The 20,832-nt window shown below is 42.8% G+C and overlaps 1 protein-coding gene across 2 annotated transcripts in view; it reads left to right on the top strand.

Annotated features, from left to right (window-relative positions):
* GRHL1 (grainyhead like transcription factor 1) overlaps positions 1–20,832 on the top strand; it is a 51,516-nt gene that overhangs the window by 18,261 nt on the left and 12,423 nt on the right. For both annotated transcript variants that reach the window (XM_087437168.1, XM_087437170.1), the window contains exon 9: positions 15,047–15,205. In XM_087437168.1, coding sequence (XP_087293294.1) covers positions 15,047–15,205 — 159 coding nt within the window. The remainder of the gene's footprint in view (positions 1–15,046; positions 15,206–20,832) is intronic.

Genomic DNA, 20,832 nt, shown 5'->3' with positions numbered 1-20,832 from the left:
GTTTAAAACAACTCGAAGACCTGGGCGTTTCTCCTGCAGTGCTGCTGTGGAACCTGGTTGCTTTTTTGTGTCTTCACCAGACCTTCAGAAGGAAGCACTGCGTTTCAGTTTGTGATGAGATTTCTCGCAGATAGATGGAACCCATCTTTTCCTTGATGGCATGATCTTATCTCTGGGGGTGACAGAGCCAATTTCAACACACTTTTTGTCTCTTCATGGTTCACTTCCCTTACACTTTTTACCTGCAGTGGGATGCCCTGGCTTGTGGGAAGGGAAAGGGCAGTCAAAGATGGGACAAAATCAGAGCATCCCATTCCTTACAGTAAAAATCCTGTCGATGAGAGCACTGTGTGCTTTTACTTTTAATTATAATCTGTCGGCTCTAAGAAGGAGTTTAAGGCGTTCTGAAGTATTGTCCTTCTGAGCCAAATGTTTTATGTCATGGAGAGGCTCATGTTACAAAAGAAAGAGGATTAAATAGAATGTGGAGCCCGACTAGAGCCGAGAAGCTTTAGCACGGGGCCTGTGTTTGGATGGAGCCTTGGTATCTTTCCCTTTTGTCTCCTTGTCTCAGCAAAAACGTGTGGAGTTCCTGGTGAGGGATCATTGAGGCCTGCAGAGTTCATTCTGCCAGAGGGATGTAACCATCCTGGTCACTTGCACTTAGGACTTTTTATGTGTGCTTGTGGGATGCAGGTTTATGAATTTAATAACAGTTTGTTGTTTTGTCTAAGCATAATATTTGGAATTCATTGTGAGAGTAATTTTTAATTTGTTTGGACTGAGTGTATTGTTTGCATTTATAGGGATTCCATTCTTGTGAAGCATCAGTGAAGTGCTGCATTAAAATGAGGTGTTGCCATGTTTGGTTGCATTCAGCAGGGACAGGTTTGGTTTGTTTCACAACTTTAAATTTCCAGTGTGAATGGGAGGGAGGAAGGAGAAAAGTGAGTCAGGTATCTTACTTGCAATTGCAATTAAATGTAGGCAGGAGATTGAAAACAAAAGTGTATGCTCCCTGGCCTAATAGAAAAAGAAGTCAGGAGGCATTGTTACTTTGAAAACAAAGGGTGAGAGACTTCTCGAGTCTAGGCAGATGCAGGCTAACTTGATTGAACTGGATTAACCTTGAGTTCCATCCTTAGAACTCTAAGGAAACTCAGGGTAGGCATGCAGGCTTCTGAATTGACGTTCGTTCAACTCCAGGGGTTTCCTTTATACTGTTTGAAAATACATATTTATCAAAATAAAAAATAATCGGGGCCGGCCTGGTGACGTAGTTGTTAAGTTCGTGCGCTGCGCTTCGGCTGCCTGGGGTTCATGGGTTCAGATCCCACGTGCGGACCTACGCACTGCCCATCAAGCCATGCTGTGGAGGCATCCCGTAGACAAAATAGAGGAAGATGGGCGCAGATCTTAGCTCAGAGCCAGTCTTCCTCAGCAAAAAAAAATTAGAATTAAAAATAAAACATAAAATTTTTTGGTACCTGAAGGATAGTCACATTCCTTTATAGGAAATGAATAGTCTTTGGAGTTGTAGTTTGATCAGTTTTGGAAATGACAAGAGATTTTTCTTGATTGGAAATTTGTGGAGAATGCCTTTAATTAGCTGATGTGGAATAAATTCTTTACTTGGCAATTGGAAGGTTTGCTTTGAAGAGACTGTTCTGGGTCTGATTGTGAGGGAGGTTTCTCTTTGAAACTTCTTACGTTTCTTTTTTATAGCGAAGTTTGTTGGACTTTGGCTTGTAAGCATTTCACAGAGGGTACTCTGGTGTCCAGGCGAGAGGTCCGTCCGGATGTAAAATAAAGTGCAGAGTCCCGGTGGAGCTTCAGAATCTGCAGGAAACAATAGCACACATTCATCGTAGCACATGCCTGAGGGTAGGCCCAGTGCGTGGTGTTTTTGATTGGACGAGGGAGACACTTGGCAGCTGAAGAAAGCTCTGGTTGGTAGTGAAACCTGCATCTTGTGAAACGGGTTTGAAGCTCCGTGTCTGTTTAGCCACCATTTGCTCTGTCACTTGAATTCGTTTCTCATTCTTTTTTTTTGGTCAAATTTTCCCCCTTCCTCCACCCTGCCACTGTCAAGGAACAATAAGCTCCTCTATAGAACTTGCTTCTCTGACAGCTTGTCACCTTCACCCTCCTTCTCCTAGGTCCTTCCTGGAAATTCCACCTAAAGTGGTTTTCTAAATCTGTCATTTCAACCAGTTTTGCTTCTTGTAAGCTGCATCAGAGAGCTTTGACTCTGACCTGACGTTAGTAGTAGCTGAATTCACCCACAATAGAGACCGCACGGCACTTTGGGGCCTTGGAGTTCAGGGTGCTTTTTTATGGCAGGTCTCTTTATGTAAGACTCCAAATCCTTTATTAAATGTAAGTGAACTCTCTACATTAATTACTCATTTAGGGACTTTTTCTTTAGCTTTTTTTTAAAGTAGAAAGTATCTTATGATTAGAAATTTGTATTGGAAGTCAGCTTGCCCACCAAGTCTCCCCTCACGACCCATGTGCGTACCTGTCCTATTCTCTACCTAGACGTGTGGAATGTGGTCTGTGTTTGCCTTGTGTCATACCTGCATCCAGTTCTGCATATTTCAGAACAAACATTCTACTTATTTGGGACAACAGGTGCCAAATCACTGTATCTGCCAAGCGTCCTTAAGATCACCAGGTCCTGCTTATAGGAGGATATGACAGAGGAAAGATAGTGTGCAGGTGCCTCCAGAATGTCTCTCTCTGTCTCTCTGTCTCTCTCTCTCTGTCTTTGTCTTGGTGACGTTTTCCTTGGCTCTCTGCAATCTGTGCAGAAACTACAGCTGCTGTGTGGGCGCTGTGGGAAGCGGCCCTGTGGCAACAGTAGGGCGATGACTAGATCCTTGTTTTTCCTCCAGGGAAACGCCCCACGTAGATGTGAGAAGATTTCAAGTTAGTGTTCTGCCCTTCCCACGTCCCTCTCCTCTCTACCCTAGCCTTCCGGTTCTTTCTCTTTTTTTTTCTTGATAGTCGTTGGATAGTCCAAGAAATAACACAAATACTAGTTGTGCATTTGAAGGCTTTCAGTTCATGCTGATATCATTCTGTAGTGGGATTTTTTTAATCACCTCGTGTCATCAGAGCAGTGGGGAAGTGTGACTTTCCTAGGATTATCTGATGAATCAGTAGTGGGACTGGATTCTCCTTCTGAGTTTATGACTCAGTCTTGGATACCTTCTTGGGCTTAATTAAGTAGGAGAACTACACAGAGCTCACAGAACTCATACAGAGCTAGGATAATCAGGGTTTGTTTGGTTTAGGGTTCTTTTTTTTAGTTGGGAGAGGGAATTTTGATTAGGATTAAGTGTGTGCTATATAATGCTCAGTAAATGTTCCTGTCTAATGAGACTTTAGCCAAGAATTGGATCTTGATTTCATAGTTTACATTGTTTCCCACTCCGTTGGCTTTGGCTAACATTTATAACTTCATATAAACGTGGGAAAAATGGTGATTTTATTCTCTTTAATTGGTGCTGTTGGATTTAGGGTGAGAATAAACTACGTTATTCAACTCACATTATAGTTTCATTTGTTGGGAGGTTTCTAACTAAAGCCGCTACTCAGAAAAGTTTTAGAGTGATCTTTTTGACTGATGTGGAAGAGAGTTAAATTAAAATTTGTTCTAGGATTTCTACTTTCAATTTAGTAGATCAGTTACATGCTAGGAATGAAATTATGGATATTATATCTGTATTTGACTGAGTTGACTTTTAGTACTGGAATAGGTTAAAGTGGTAAAGACTCCCAGGGGCAGCTGAGACCGTATCCAAGATGGCTGCAGCTGTCTCTAATGGGGCCGTGTCAGCAACTAAATCTTGTGACTTATTTGAAGTCAAATAGGAATTTGGCATAGACTCCCTATTTGATTTCAAATAAAGGACTTTTAATTCCATGTCTCATGATCTAAAAAACAACTTTCTGCTTACAGCCATTTGGAGGTCACTTTTTTCTCTGTTTTCCTACTTCACCGAAAAATTTTTCCATTAGATGCTTCTTCAGCTCTCTGTGCTTTGTTGTGGCAGTGTGGTTTCGAGAGTGTTGAGTTTGGAGCAGGAGACATGGGTCGTGGCTTTGTCTTTGTCGTCTGTTTACTGTGGGTCTTTTACTGTCTGTATCTTCTGAGGCTGAGCCTCAACCACACCTGGACACTGTCTATCTTGTGTTAAAAGGTTTCAGACTCTGAACCGTATGATGCTCATGTGAAAGGTAAATGGTTTTAGGGTACACAACAAGGGTAAGTGCATTGTTGGAATGTAAAGCATTTTTCGGTTACCAGCTTTCTGAAGCATCTTCCGTAGTTAAATCAACCCACTTTTCTTTTTTGTTTTCTTCTTCCTAATAGATCTTTTCTCTTTCCTTGCTTATGTTTACCAGTCAGTTAGAACTCACTCGAGCTATCTAATCGTGAATCATAGTACACATGACAATATGTAGTATTGACACAGGCAATCAGGCATGCTCAGCTCTGTATGCTGATACTTTTCCAAAAGTCTGCTGTGTATAATCTTATTTGCAGGAGCAAAACACCATATTCCCTTGAAGTTTTTTTTTTTTTGCTGTCATTATTGACCAATTTAACTTGTATCTAACATCCTTCCAGGAAATTCTATGCACAATAATTAATCTCTTGCAACCATGTGGAAGAATTGGTTTAAGAAGTCATGTTGTGGGGCCGGCCCCCGTGGCGTAGTGGTTAAGTGCACGCACTCCGCTGCTGGCGGCCTGGGTTCGGATCCCGGGTGCACACCGATGCACCACTTGTCAGGCCATGCTGTGGCGGCGTCCCATGTAAAGTGGAGGAAGACCAGCACGGATGTTAGCCCAGGGCCAGTCTTCCTCAGCAAAAAGAGGAGGATTGGCATGGATGTTAGCTCAGGCTTGATCTTCCTCACAAAAAAAAAAACAATGTCATGTTGTAAAGACTTTCTTAACTGTACATTCATTCACTCAGCACATTATTCATTGTACTTCTCTATGCAGGCACTTTGAGGGAATAAAAAAATGATTCAAGCCCAAAGCCTGTCCTCAAAAGAGATTACACTCTCATTGCAATGATACAGGTCATAAGTGAGGTTAAAAAAATGCTCTTAAGATTTCCAGGGAAGAAGGGTACTTGGATCTAAGGCACTCAGAGAAGGCTCTATGGAAGAGAGAGCACTGGACATGATTCTTTGACAGATTGTACCTGCGGAGTAGTTTCACAAAGGCTGTTCGATTGGACCTTTTTTCTTTTTCCTTATTTTTTCTCCCCAGAGTAGCTGTTGTGAATTTAAGTGGAAAAGAGGCAACTGGAACAGTTTAGTCTGCAGAGATGCTTTGACGGATCGAGGCCAGACGTTGTGTAGTGCAGGAAACAACAGTGGGGACTTGGCTTCTACAGCACTCGAATCTGAGAAGGTTGTAGACGTTACGACACCTGTCAGTATGGGATGGAGCTACAAACGAAGGGATAACGTAGTTATCGGATATACAATTGTTAGACCCCTGCAGTTTCTGTAACGGAAAGATGGTCACTATAGATAACATCTTAAAGAATAAAAGTGAAGAGACGCGGTACAAAATTACTCATCATGTGAATTTATCTCTGCCCTAGAACGAACTTACATCTCTCTCTATATATGTCAGTCAGCCCCTAAATACCATAATCTTTTCCAAGTTAATTGAAGGGCTATATATATAGTCAATTTAATTATTCATTCAACAGATTTTTATTTAATGTCCAGTATGTATAAAAAGCTGTTTGGCATTCTGGGTTCTCCCAGGGTGACCTAGGAGTTCAAGTCTGCTTGGAGGAAAGACGTGAACACAAATAACCTGTGAACTTGGGCAGCAAGTTACTAAACTCTAAGCCTTGGTCTCCTCATCTGTGAAATTGGGTCAGAATATTACCAATTTTGGAGGTTGTTTTGAGGGCCAAAGAGTCAGGTCCATTGTAAGAATGTGGTCAGTGTAGCTCAAATGTCAGAGCAGCATATGGTTTTATTGGGCTGGAGTTTAGGGATTTGGGGTCATTCATTCAGTGAACATGTGTTTCTTACTGGCCAGGCACTGCCAGGATGTTCTGGGAATGTAAGATGAGTAAGACATGGCCTAGTTCTCAGGAAACTCAAATCTAGTGGGGGAGAATGCCACTCCGGTGAGTAGAGTGATAGAAGTAAGCGCAAGGGAATAGAGCTTCTCCTAGAACAGGATCAGAGACAGTTCCTCTAGGTAACACTTGAGTGAGTCCTCAAGGATAGTAGGAACTAGCAGGTGTTCAGAGCCCAGAATGAGCCTGTAACCTCTATACGTGTGAGTGCGGAAGTAAAAGTGCTGGAGCTTGACGTCTGAGGCGCAGTGGTGCAGGGAGGTGGCTGGAACCAGATCCTGAAGGCCCTGGCATGCTCTCGTAAGGAGCGTGGACTTCTCTCTATAAACGAGCTTGACCCGAACCCTTCGGGACTGTGGACCAACTATACTGGGGTTGGAGTTTCATGGAGGATTTTTAAGATTGTGTTTTCAGTTCAGTGATAAGACTTTGTAAAATCGTAAGCATATGCTGGATGTCAGCTGCTGCCAGGAGGCTTCAGTGCCAGGGTTTGTTCTGAGGTAGTAGGTTTGAGCCAGATCAAGGCCAGATGAGTTCTTGGGGTGCTGTGTGATCACACATTTTGCATCCGTTTGATAGAGTAGTGTTTCCAAACTAGGATCTGGATATATTTTTAGGGGTTAAGCAACTTTTTTCTCTCTTAAAAAGGATACATATATTGTTCGTATTTGAGAAATACTGCTGTAGGTGGTAGAAAATATGGCTGGAAAGGTAGATTGGCGTCACATATGGCATCTTGGATGCTAAGGAATTTAGTTTTTATTATGTAGACAGTGGTGAGCTATCAAAAATTTTTGAGTAAGAATAAATAAGTTTCTGTAGTGATATTAGGATTTGGCATTTGCCCCATGTCAGTGAGGCAGTCGCTCTTTTTTCATTTCATTACCTTATTTGTGGCCATTTCATGTTCAGAGGGCCCTCTACTAGATATTGGAAGAAAGAAGGGTTAATTTGTGTAAATTTATATTAGCTCATTTTTATCGAGTGTTTTTGTTTATTTTTTGTTTGGTGGGGGGCACTATTGTGTATATTTGAAACTTGTCAAACTAAGATTTGGAGATAATATGTAGATTTTTGTATACCCATGGTTCTTCTGCTCTCATTACCAGCATTTAATTCGGTACCGTTTAGTAATAGGCACTGGGAGAAATACAAAATATGTGCTAAACACTGGAAGAAACTTAAAAAATGAATAACACATAATCCCTGCCCTCAAGGGACTTAGAGCTCTTATAATTATAGTGTGACAGAGTGACAAAGTGTTAGAAGTGGCATGTCCAGGGCACTCGTTTATTCCTTTACCTGACCTAGGTGACGAGGACGTAGAGAAGAGGCTCTTTACCTGACATAGAAGCTCGTACTCAGGCCGCAAGGGGTGGGGGGAGAGGAGGAGCAAAAAAGCCACTTATTACAACTTGATAAAGTAGTAGAACAGGGGTGTAATTCTATTTGGGTGGATTAGGGAATGCTTCTCAGAGAAGTTATATCAATTGGTACTAGGTCTTTATCTATAAAAGAGATGTCAGTAGAGAATGGAATAAAGGTTATTTTAAAATTGAGGGGCAGAGAGAATAAAGATCCCCAACGTATAAACACTCCCGTAAAGGCGGTGTGAAAGTAGAATGGGAGTTCGGAGCTACAGTTTGGAGGGCCTTGAGAATTTGGATTCCTTCCCTCAGACGTGGGGAGCCACTGGGGGTTGTGCATGGTTCTCTGACCTCTTTATTTTCCTGGTCCCCAAGATGGTATCACATAATGAGCTCTGGTGATCCTCACTGACCTTAGGAGCATAACACTTTATTACTTTTTAAAAGTCAGATCCCTTAAAAAGAAAACTTTTATTTATCCCTTTTAGAAAACCTGATTAAAACGAAAACTTTATCCAAACCGTCATAAGAGTGATTCATATTGTTCTTTAGTGAATCTAAAGGTTCACATTTTGAAATTTTTTATTCCACTCGTTGAGAAAACTGTTATGAAAGTCATAAGGAAATTATTTTGGGCGTTACATGCAAAGTTCTGCCTAAATCTCTCAGTGGGAAAGAAAATTAAGACTACGTTATTTGGATGTTGGCTTCTTGTACATGAATAATTATAGAACAAGTCTTACTGTGATGGTGATAAATTTTTTAAAAGAAAAAAAATCCTTTTTGTTAGTTCATGAAAAGTATCGATATAGTGTACTTAAGTTAGTTTCATCATTAGCTTCTGACTCAACTACTTAAAATTTTTGTAACTTGGATGAATTCCAAGTGCTTTGTTAATGCTTTCTTTCTGTGAATTAGGTGGGTGAAAAATATTTCTCTAATTTCTCCCCCCAAATTAAATTAACTTGTTAGAGCTCACACATCTGACTACTCTCTCTAGACGAGACAGTGTGTTTTACTGGCATCAAGCCTTGGTTTGTGGTGTTGATGATGAAGCCCAGAAAGAGTAGGGGAGTTGGGGGTTTATAAAATTTGTTCTCAGTTGCTTTCACTTTGCCAGCTGGGAAGTGAACCTCTGATGGTGACCTGTGTTTTGAGCATACTGTTTCCTTGTGTCTTTTTCTTTTTTTTCCCTTTGAGGAGTAACAGTGGAGAAAGCAGCCAGTTGTATGCACAACATTGTGTGGCTGCCATAATGCTTCCTGGGAAAATCATTATAAATTAGTTCAAGATTTGATTTGCTGTTGGTTCTGTGCTTGTAAGCATTTGGAATAAAAAATCTATACAAGTTAATCCTTTGATAATGTAAATCACTTTATTTTGTTGTTTTCCACTCATTCAAACTGAGGTTTGACAACAAAATTAGGTCTTTTGAAAATTTCTAAGTGTATGAATTCTCAGCCAAGAATGAGGAACTGTCTTAGAAAAATGGGCTGGACATTTAAAAAGGAATCTTGCAGAGCATCTTTGACCTGTTTAGCAGTTTATTTTTGTGGTTAATTTTTTTCTCTTCTAGTGATTTTGGGTGGGAACATTAATTGCTCATCTTTTGAGACTTATGTTCTAGTTATTTGAATAAAGTCAAACTTTTCCTCAAAACCAGTGCAAGGAAGTATGAAAACAGAGAAAAGGTCATCATTTGAGTTCTTAAAGATATTTACATCATTCTAGAGAAGGAAGGTCATGTATCATTCAGCCTACTCTCAGACTTCAGAAATAGGATATATGTGTGCGCATATGTATTTTACAGAGCAGGAGTTGGATATATAATAATCCATCTTACTTTTTACCTCTTTCCCACCCTGTGTAGGAGATAGCGGAGTTTTTCTGTACTCACGTTGTAGAAAGTATTTCTCTGTATGGTGAAAATGGTCTGAACATTTGTTTTATCCAGACTTGGGTGACTTGGCCTGTTGTCCTGCGCACTCAGGGGGTTGCCCATTAGGTAGCACCAATCCTAAGTGTTCGCGCTGTGAGGACCAGAACATGCCCGTCTCGTTGCTGCCCCAGGACCCGGGGGAGAGGCCTGCCTCGTGTTCTGTACTTGCCCTCTGACCTGTTCTGGGTGCTGCTGATTAAAGATTGTCACCTTCCTACATAAAGATTCCTAGATGCTGAGCTTCTCCCTCAAAACTTACCCTGGCCCGCACTGTGAGTGTGGGTTGTGTTGATCAAGAGCGTGGTTTCGTGGGTGAGTGACATGTTAGCGAGAAGTCCACTGTGGATGTCTTCTCAGGAAGTCACTTATATGGAAAATGGAAATATTGTATTACAAAAAGGGAAATAATACTTCCTGCCCGGTTACCACACTGTGATCATGTAAGGATAAATTACTGTCCCAGCAGCTTAGAGAAATAGTTTCGATCAGGAGTCAGCAAAGTGCAGCTCTCAGGCTGCCAGCCAGCTGCCTGTTTATGTCAATAAAGTTGTCATTGAAACACCACCACACGCATTTGTTCACTTGCTGTCTGTGGCTGCTTTTGTACTGTTACTCCAGAGTTGAGTACTTGCAAGTGGCCCACAAAGGCTAAAACACTATCGGGCCCCTTTACAGAAAAAGTTAGCCGACTCCTGGTTTAGATAAATACATGAGAGCTATTTTGTGTATCTATGTTGTGTTTCCTCTGAACCATTTTTATTCACTGCTCCCTCTGCATGTTCCCTCTTTGGTAAAAACATATGAGTTAAGTGTGTGCTGTGTACCAGGCAGCAGGGACAGAATGGGCTGGTTGAGTGTTGTCTCTGTCCTCAGGAGCTTGCAGCTCCGTGCAGATGACACCCCAGATGAGCCTTGCACTGTAGTTCAGAGAGATGCCCACACCTTCATCTGAACACACAATTCATCCACAGACGTTGACCCCTGTGTATATCACACATCATGTGAGGAGTAAACATGAGAAGTAGAGTTTGATAGGTCTTTAGTAGGTTTTTTTCTGGTCGCTGCCTTATAAACTATGAGTTCTTGAGGATTTACAAGACCTTATTGAATAGCAAGATTGAGCAGATGCTTTAATCTTTTTTGTGTGTGTGTGAGGAGATCAGCCCTGTGCTGACATCTGCCAATCCTCCTCTTTTTTTGCTGAGGAAGACTGGCCCTGGGCTAACATCCGTGCCCATCTTCCTCCACTTTATATGGGACGCCACCATAGCATGGCTTGCCAAGCAGTGTGTTGGTGTGCGCCCCGATCTGAACCAGCGAACCCCGGGCCGCTGCAGCGGAGCGGGTGCGCGCGCACTTAACCACTCGCGCCACCGGGCCGGCCCCCAGATGCTTTAATCTTTATTTTTCCATTGATTAAATGAATATTCTTCTTACTTGTTAGGGCTGTACCTCTGTAAAAAGTGTTTGAATAAAAAAATCTGATGGGGGGCTGGCCCAGTGGCATAGTGGTTAAGTTTGCACACTCTACTTCGGCGGCCCGCGGATTGCAGGTTCGGATCCTGGGCGCAGACCAACGCACTGCTCGTCAAGCCATGCTGTGGCGGCGTTCCATATAAAGTAGAGGAAGATGGGCACAGATGTTAGCTCAGGGCCAATCTTCCCTAGCAAAAAAAAAAAAAAATCTGATGGGATACGTAGAAATACATGTAAGAATATCTGAACTCTTTAAAGAAAGGAAACCATATGTTAGGGCTTGTTTTAATAACCTCAGAGTTTTGGAGCCAAAGGAGACCTTTTGTGGATCAAAGTGTGTAAGTTTATGGAAGATTAATCACTTGACAGCGGTGGTTTTTATCCTGGCTGATCACTGAAATTACCTGGGGAGCACCTAAAAAAAGTCCTAGTGTCTGGCCCCACCGAGGCCAGGGAGAGCGAGAGCCTCTCAGCATGGCCCAGCTGCCTCTAGGAAGGCTGACGCCCGCCAGGTAATTCCAGTTGAGTCAGGCGTGTGAGACACGCAGTTCCCAGGCAGTGCTGAAGCTCCTGGTGCCACATTGTGAGGGCCGTTAGTATGACTACTTTAAATGGCAACCTTACATGATACTTTTAAAATAATATGATTCGTAAAAAGTTGGTTGATAAATATATCACACAAAATTATTGTTACTAGTAAATGCCGAGTAGGGACATAGCCGTCATCATGTCATCATCTTTCAGTGTAAATATAATCATAGGACTCTCGAGTTAGAAGTCATCTAGAGGGGCCGGCCCCGTGGCGGAGCAGTTAAGTGCGCGCGCTTCGCTGCTGGCGGCCCGGGTTCGGATCCCAGGCGCGCACCGATGCACCTCTTGTCAGGCCATGCTGAGGTGGTGTCCCACATAAAGTGGAGGAAGATGGGCATGGATGTTAGCCCAGGGCCAGTCTTCCTCAGCAAAAAGGGGAGGATTGGCATGGATGTTAGCTCAGGGCTGATCTTCCTCACAAAAAAAAAGAAGTCATCTAGAGATGATCTGGTTCTGCCCTGCATCTGACAGATGCCCAGCCTTGCCCGGGGGCGCAACACTAATGAGTGAAACTGAGACGTGTTGATTTGCAGGCCAGAGCCTTTCCTGTTGCCCATGTTACCTCCTGCTGGCACATAACATCAGACATCTTGCCCCCTTGCCAGCCTTTGGTTGAGGCTTAAACACAGCGAGTTTGTCCCCTTCGGTGCCAGCGTGTTCTTTCCTGGGACCCTGCTGCAGCAGGCGTCATAAGCACCACCCGTGTTTTTCTCTCGCAGGTCTTCAGCGCTCTGTCCTTGTTCCCTGTGTCCGGGGCCCAGCATGCTTATGTTGCACACCTTGTTCACTTTTACTGGTGTTTGTGTATTTATCTAGACAAGGGAGCATTTTTTAACACTGAGTTAGGAATGCTGTGTACTTTCTGTGGTACATTTAGGAAACTGCCAGGTTTAGTAAGAACTGATTTAAAAACTCAGAGACAAATGTGTATAAGAAAGCGATTGCAAGTGATCATGCGGGTCGTGTCTCCCGAAGGCTCCGTGTTTACACTGATCTGGGATCTGGCTCCTGCTTATTTCTGCTTTGAATAGAAATTTGACACTGGGAAGCAGGGGGAGGTTAGGTTTTAGGTTGGATTACCATGAAATCCTGTTGTAAAGGGAATATCACTTTGGGTCAGAGACTTCCTGGAATTGTTGAGGGTAAAGTGTTACTTTCCCAGGCAGCTGTTTTTGAGTTAGGAATTGAGCCATGTGGCCTAGAATGAGAGGGAATAGTTTAGATTTTCCATTTGCTTGTACAATGAAAAATCTGGTGGTTTGGTTACTTTATGTGCTCGATTGTGTGCATGGACTACTTGTCTTTCTCTCTGTCTTTTGTCTGTTGCATCAACTATCTCCTTAACTCAGGTTTATGGATTGTATATGAAGTAGTTTTTTTTTTGTTTTTTTGTGAGAAAGATCAGCCCTGAGCTAACATTCATGCTAATCCTCCTCTTTTTGCTGAGGAAGACCGGCTCTGAGCTAACATCTATTGTCAATCCTCCTCTTTTTTTTTTACCCCCAAGCCCCAGTAGATAGTTGTATGTCATAGCTGCACATCCTTCTAGTTGCTGTGTGTGGGACGCGGCCTCAGCATGGCCGGAGAAGCAGTGCGTTGGTGCGCGCCCGGGATCCGAACCCGGGTCGCCAGTAGCGGAGCGCGTGCACTTTTAACCACTAAGCCAAGGGGCCGGCCCTGAAGTGTTTTTTAAAAATATGGGGCTGACCCGGTGGTGTAGTGGTTAAGTTTACACACTCCACTTCAGTGGCCCGGGGTTTGCAGGTTTGGATCCTGGGCGTGGACCTATGCACCACTTATCAAGCCACGCTGTGGCAGGCATCCCACATGTAAAGTAGAGGAAGATGGGCACAGATGTTAGCCCAGGGCTAATCTTCCTCAGCAAAAAAGAGGAAGATTGGCAACAGGTGTTAGCTCAGGGTAATCTTCCTCACAGGAAAAAAAAAAATGGCAGACCATTCCAGGTAGTAAAGAAAAGCCGGGTGATTCATCTAGGATAGAGTTGATTTGGGAAAGAGGTAGCAGGTGTAAAGGAGAAAGCACTGGATATGAATCCCAGTCCTTTGCTTTCTGCCTTGAGGACAGTTTAAACAGTCTCTCTGGACCTCACCTGTAAAAGAAGGATGAGACTGTCTCAAGGTTGTGGTGATGATGAGCAGGATCCTGTGGATAAAGTCAGTGGCCAGCACAGGTCCTGAAACAGTAGGTGCTTGCTGCTGTGGGCTCCGAGACACAAGTCTGGGTGAGTGGGAACACTCTAGGGAGGCGGGACTTGAGCTGCCTCAGATTCAGAGAGGCAGAGAGGAACTGTGGAGGTGACACGGACTGGGACAAGCGGAAAACAGGAGGAGGAAGAATGACAAGGACAGAGAGGGGAGGCAGGAGCGAACAGTGGAAGTGTGTTCTAGGGATGGCAAGTGGAGAGCTAGTGAGGGGACAAGAGGAGAGACAACTTTTAAATCTGTTAATTTGGACACGTTCCCAATCTTGTTTTGATGTTTTGGTCTTTTCCTACTTAGAAACAGCATATAGACTAGAGCAAGAATAAACCCCGTTTCAGCATTTTGTATACCTTCTAGAGAGCATTCTTTGTCGCTGTGGTTGGAATTTTCTTTCTTACCCTCTCTTCCCACTCCCTTTCTTCTCTTTCATCTTACGTTCTTATAGGTTTTCCCCTCTTTTATGACTTACGCTTATCCCTTTCTGGGTCTTGGTTCAGCCAGTGGCACCCACACAACTTGCAGTAGATATATTCTTGGTTGTTAGGGCTAGGGCGTTGTTGACCCATGAACTGGAAGGAGTCCAGCGTAAGGGTCTTGGGTCCTGGGAACCCAAGGACCCAAAAAGTTGAAATGTGCCAACTTGTTTTAAAAACTGTAATTCCGATAATATCCACTATGTGGTGCTCGCGTATCAGAAATAAATTCTAAAACTGAGTAGTTAAAAGGGAGCTCAAAAACGTTGTGACCATGTATGGAGAGGTTAAATTCCAGAGTCACAAAAATAGGGGGAAAATGGAGCGTGTTCACTTGCTGCACAGAGGTTCGCCTGGGTTTCTCTAGGTGGTAACCTCCAGCACCACTTTAACAATGGGACTCACTGATTTCACCAATGCCCGAATCTCAGGACGTGGGGATAGCAGGTTATCCTGAGAGGTGGTACAGACGTCAAGACAGGCAGGTCCCCAGACAGTTTGTCCTAAACTATAAAACAGCTGCAGAGAGAACCTGTGCTACCGATAACATTTGAAAATGACATCAAGAAAGACACCCAGACTCTTCTGCTTATGATATTGAATAAGTAATCTGGAAGGGAAAATTGTCAGGGTTCAAAGTGGCTGTCTATTTTTTCCCTTTAAAGTCTGCCATTCCTATGATCAAAAGTAGTTTTAAAATAAACTCTTTATTACCTCTTTTTAAAAATTTTCTTTTAAATGAGCAGCTGAGCTCTCATTTAGAATCTATTTGAGTAATTTCAATGTTAGTGTTTTTACGAGCTGTGCTCATCGCTGCCTGTTGCTTATAGAACCTTTTCTTCCCTTTGCAGGTTTTCATCTCTGTGAACTGCTTAAGCACCGATTTCTCTTCTCAGAAGGGTGTGAAGGGGTTGCCTCTGAATATTCAAATTGACACCTATAGTTACAACAACCGTAGCAACAAGCCTGTGCATCGGGCGTACTGCCAGATAAAAGTCTTCTGTGACAAGGTAAGCTTGTCGGGTTGGGTAGGGACACTTAGAATACAGCGTGTGAGATATACTCTTCCTGGAAAAGACCAGGGTCTTTTTAATATTTAAATTCAATATGAATGTATTGCTGGTAATATGAAATAGTTTATTTTAAATTAGCAATTATTATTTTAGCCATGGAAAGACACATTATACAGTGGGTTGCACCCAGTCCTTGGCGGCCCCTCAGCTTAGTGGGGTTTGTAGGCAGTGGCCGAGGGGTTGGAGCTCCTCTTGAGCTTTGTGTCTGAGGACTCCATGTGGGTGAATCATAAAGGGCTGCCCTTTAACGGGATCACCTCCCTCCAGGCCCTTTGGTAAGTCATCAGCCAGCTCACTAAGGCGGGAGGTGAGATCCAGATTCTTCTCTACAGCAGCAGGTAGGCAGGAAGAGAATGTGTAGGCCCGAGTGGTTTCAGCATCATTTCTTTTCTCTGAAGAAAGAAGAGAGGATCACCTGTGCCAAGTGTAGTGCCAGGGGCTCAGCTGGATTACATTCGGGGGAAGCTCCTAGGCCCACTGTGTCTTAAGGATTGGAGACAGTGGTATCCTTGAGAACTGGGCAGTAGCTGTAGATGAGTGAGTAGTCCATTGAACGACGATTGAAGGAGACTTTGACTTTTTCCACTCAAAAATATTGGACTATATTTTTTGCCAGTTTCCTCTTCTCATCCTGTTAAAAATCCTCTCTGTTATTAAGATTTTTAGAAGGTACTAGAGAACTGGAGGTGTATTTGCTATCAGAGGCCTGGTGTCCTAACTTTTGCACTAGGTACACGGAGCACAGCATCTGGTCCCAGTGGATGAGCCTGAGACCCTCCCAGTTCAGAGAGCTCTCTCACACACCCTATCCCGTCACGTTTGCTGTACCCACCTTGTGCCTGAGGATGTGCCAGGTCGTGTTAGTTTTCTGTTGTTGCTGTTGACAAATTACCACAAACTTAGCGGCTCAAAACAACACACATTTATTATCTTACGGTTCTGTAGGTCGGAAGTCTGACACAGGTCTCACGGGGCTAAAGTCGAGGTGTTGGAAGGCTGCGTCCTTTCTGGAGGCTGTAGAGGAGAAGAATCCCTTTCCTTCCATTTCTACCTTCTGGAGGCCGCCTGCGTTCCTTGGCTCGTGGCCCCTTCCCTCTTCAAAGCCAGGAATCTCCCACTGCATCACCCTGATGCTGCTTCCATTGTCACATCTCTTCCTCTGGCTCTTCTGCTTTTAGGGACCCTTGTGATTCTATCGGGCCACGTGGATGATCTAGGACACTCTCCTTGTCTTCAAGTCAGCTGCTTAGCAACCTTCATTCTCCTTTGCTGTGTAGGCTGACATATTCATAGGTTCTGGGGATTAGGACGTGGACGTCTTTGGGGGGCCGTTAGTCTGCCCACCACAGTGCTTTCACATATGCTGCATTTTTACAAATGATGAGTCACATCTAGTGTGGAGCAAGGGTTTGTGACCCTGAGTGAAATTTCTTTCCTTCATACCACTTTCCTCTTTTTAGCCAAAGGAAAACCTAAAGAAAATCTATTGGGATGTCCATGTTCTCTTTCTAAAAATCTAGGGAGAAATTATGGTTTTATCGGTTCAACTTAAAAATTTTTTTTCACATCTGCTGTTTCTAAAAAATTCCATGTCTATTTAATAATTTTCCTTGACATTATTTAGAATTTATAAATAAGTTCATTTTTTGAATGCTATGAAGATGTTTATTTTTCACAAGACCTTTGCTCACCTCAAGTTGTAAGCAGAGTAGAGGCTTACTCTAATGCCATCCTCAGGCCAGCTGTGAGAGCCTGCCTCTGAAGCAGCGCTGTCGAAGGGCACCAGTGGGGCGGTTCCTGCATCCAGGCCTTTCCTTGGTGTTGAGTACTGTCATCTCTTAGAGCGGTGTCTCAGATTATCTATGGTGAGGGAACTATGTTTTTTATTTGTAATCTGTCATGAACTTCTACTTCCATAAAATACAATAAAAATTCAAACGAATTGCTAGAAAAATGAAATGAAACATAAAACAAAGTCATACAAACTACAAGCCCCAGTTTTTTATTATTTGATTCAACAGACGTAATTTTATTTTATTAATTGCTTTCCAAATGCTTCCTCAATTCCTGATGTATATTTCCTTGGCCAGTTCGTGGACTGATACTGGTCCACGGATCACACTTTGAATATTGCTGTATTAGAGGATGTCAGCATGAGTTAGCATGAACTGGAATTTCCATATCAGATGGAAAAACTGTACAAGCAGTTTTGAGGTGAAGGAACAGTGTTGATTCATGCTCTTAAACGAATACGGTTTCAATACCAGGACTTTCGAGGGAGGCTCCTATATTTGTAGCTGATTTAGAAAATGAAACACAGGAAAGGTTTCAAGAATTGTGCAGTTATTTTATTAATCAGTGGTTGTACAAATTTTAGAAACCAGTTCTCTTTGCTATGCGAGTGCATGCTAATGTAGTCTGTGAAGCAGAATTCCTTTTCTTCAAAGTTGCAAATTGGGTGTGGTTTGGGACAACAGAGGATTCCATCCTCTGGTGTAACTGCTTGCCTATGCACTTGTGCACTTAGATCACAGGTAATGGGAACATATCATCTATGCTCTTGGATAGCATGTCAGCTGTGCAGGCCAGAGTCAGTCACTGTTTTTTCATTACATGGGTGTAAGTTCCGTATGGTGGTCAAAGAAAATCACACAAAGCAGTGGTTAGAAACTAGGCGTCTGCATCTAGTGGTGCTTTCTGTGGCCTGTTGGATGCCCAAATACCCTCAGCCTTCAGGGGTATGGCTTTCTTTGTAAGGCCCCTGAAAATATTCCTTATCTGTCTTTCTCTGTTTGCTGGAGTAGAGACCTACATGGGGATGAAAGTTGTTGGTCTCCTCCCCCAGTTTCAGCCCTTATGGATATAGGAGTGGTAATGAGCGTCATATGATAGCAAAGGACATAGGAGATGAAATTATACACTATAATTTCATCCCCGGTTTTTAATCTCAGAGCTGTTGTGGGTTGGTATAAAATCCTGCATGAGAAGAAAACAGGTTATGTGCTGTGTGTAATTAAGTTTTAAAGTCCTTGAGTCTTTCAACCACTAGGAACCCCCTGTGACCTCACACCCACTCCTGATTCTTGTGCTTCTGGTTGTAACCACTCTTGTCCCTTAGGGTTGTGATCGCTGCTTCTGTTCTAGGTTCACCCTGTGCTGCCTCTTCTCTGTGGAATATCCCATCTGCCTCCTTGATTCTCTCCTTTCTGAGACCTGACCCCCCCTCTTATTTGGTGCCTGTCGGTTAATTTCCCTCTGCTGGCTCTTTAAAACTCTCACATTTTATGAATCTGGTCTACATTTGCCATAAGAAACTACAAATAAGACATCTTTTGGTATCGGTTTTATGTTGTTTTTCTTTCATAAGAGAAAGTCGTACGGTACTTTACTATGAATTGCTTAACTAGTTTGTTAAATGGAATTTTCTTTCATTTCAGAAGCAGCAGCAGTTTAGCATGTTTTCAGAGAAAATGGAAACAGATATTGGATCACTAACCGATGGAAATTTGGCAGCCCCTCTTTCTGTGATCTTGTGTATATCTCTGGTCCGTCCTGATAGAGAAAAATTTCAGTGACACTTATTTCCTGAAGATAACTTTCTTCTTCATCAGAGTAAATATTCATTGTAGCTATCTCTGGGAGCAGATGTTAGGGGTTGACTTCTGGGCCATGGCCTGGTGTGATTCCCCAACATCAATCTCATTAGTTGTTGATTGAGAGAAAGAAAGAATCAAAACAGCCTGAATTTAAAGGGTTCTCCACAATGTCATAGCACTTCCTTTAACATTTCTTGGAGTGTGTGTCTTCTGGTTGTGAATTCTGTCAGCTTTTGTATGTCTTTATTTCACCTTCAATTTTGAAAGATCTTTTTGTTGGGTATAAAATTATAGTTGACTGTTTCCTTCTGTACTTGAGAGATGTGTCTGTACGGTCTTCTGGCTTATGTTGTTTCTGATGAGAAATCCAGTGTCATCATTATCTTTGTTCTTCTGTATTTAACATGTCTTTTTTTCTATGACTTTTTCTAAGATTTTCTCTTTTTACTGGTTTTGAACAATTTGATGTATCTCTTTATGTTTCTTGTTCTTAGAGTTTATTGAACTTCTTGGGCCTGTGGGTTTATAGTTTTCATCATATTTGAAAAATTTTCAGCCATTATTTCTTCGAATACGTTTTCTCCTTCCTCCTCCTTTGGGGATGCCAATTACACATATATTTGGCTGCTTAAAGTTGTCCCACAGCTCACTGATGCTCTTTTTACTTTTTTGGATTACTTACGCTCTCTGGGTTTCATTTTGGATAGTGTCTATTGTTATGTCCTGATGTTCACCAGTCTTGTCTTTTGCCTTGTCTAAATTGCTGTTAATCCTATCCAGTGTATTTTTCATCTCAGACATTGTAGTTTTCATCTCTAGAAGATCAATTTGGATCTGTTTTATATCTTTCATGCCTCTACTTAACATGTTCAGTTTTTTTCACTATCTTTTAGAACATATGGTCCGCAGTTATAATAACCGTGTTAATGTCCTCATCTGGCTTCTGTGTCAGTTCTGGGTTGTTTCTGTGATTTGATAGCCTCCTTGTACAGTCGTGTTTTTCTGCTTCTCTTCATGCCTGGCAGTCTTATTGGATATCAGACATTGTGAGCTTTACCTTGTTGGGTGCTGGATATATTTGTAATCCTGTGAGTCTCCTCAAGCTTTGTCCTGAGATCTAGTGAAGTGACTCAGAAATAGTTTGATCCTTTGGGTCTTACTTTTATGGTTTGATAGGTGGGTCTGGAGCAGTGCTCAGTGCCAGGCTAGTTGTTCTCCACTACTGAGGTGAGGTTTTCCTGACTGTCCTGCCCACTGCCCTGTGACTTATAAGTTTTTCCAGTCTGATTGGTGGCCAGGCACTGCTCTCCCTGTGTGAGTTTCAGGCACTGTTCGCTAGTCTTTTCTGAGGGTTTTCCCCCAATCTTGGGTCACTTCCTCACACCACGTACCTCTCAGTACTCTGTGAATACTTGAGAGGACCCCCTGAAAGTCTCTGGGGGTCTTTCTCTTTTAACTCTCTTCCCCCTTTGCTGCCTTAGCCTGCTGCCTTGATCTCTCTGGACTTTCGACTCTGTCTTCTCACCCCAGGAACCTGGCTCAAGGAGACCACCGGACATCCCTCCTGTGCCACAGCCTGGAGGCTTTGGAGGCAGGCAGCACCTGGAGGCTCACTGCGCTGGGTTTCTGCCTCTCAGGGATTGCTTCTTGGTTGTCTAGGTGGCCAGAGCCTTAAAAATCCTTACTTAATGGTTTTTTTTTTTTTTTTTCAATTGTTTCAGGTGGAGGGTAAATCTGGTCTGTGTTACTCCATCTTGAGTGGAGGCAGAAGTCCCTTATTCTTTATGAATGTAACTGATAAATAAGGAGGGGAATGTCCTGTTTTATAAAACTACCTTTTGGGGACTATAGTTTATCATTAAAATGAAGTTATTGTTAGACTGTTAGAAGGAACTAAGACAGATACAGACCAACTCTATACAGTAACGGGTGGGAGATTGGGGATATGTACCTGTTTTTCTGTGTCAG

Source organism: Ceratotherium simum, chromosome 11, assembly GCF_057802395.1.
Source record: "Ceratotherium simum simum isolate JZ-2026a chromosome 11, ASM5780239v1, whole genome shotgun sequence".
Taxonomy (NCBI): Eukaryota; Metazoa; Chordata; class Mammalia; order Perissodactyla; family Rhinocerotidae; genus Ceratotherium; species Ceratotherium simum.
The sequence above is the reverse complement of the archived record's forward strand: the minus strand, read 5'-3'. Positions and strand labels throughout refer to the sequence as shown.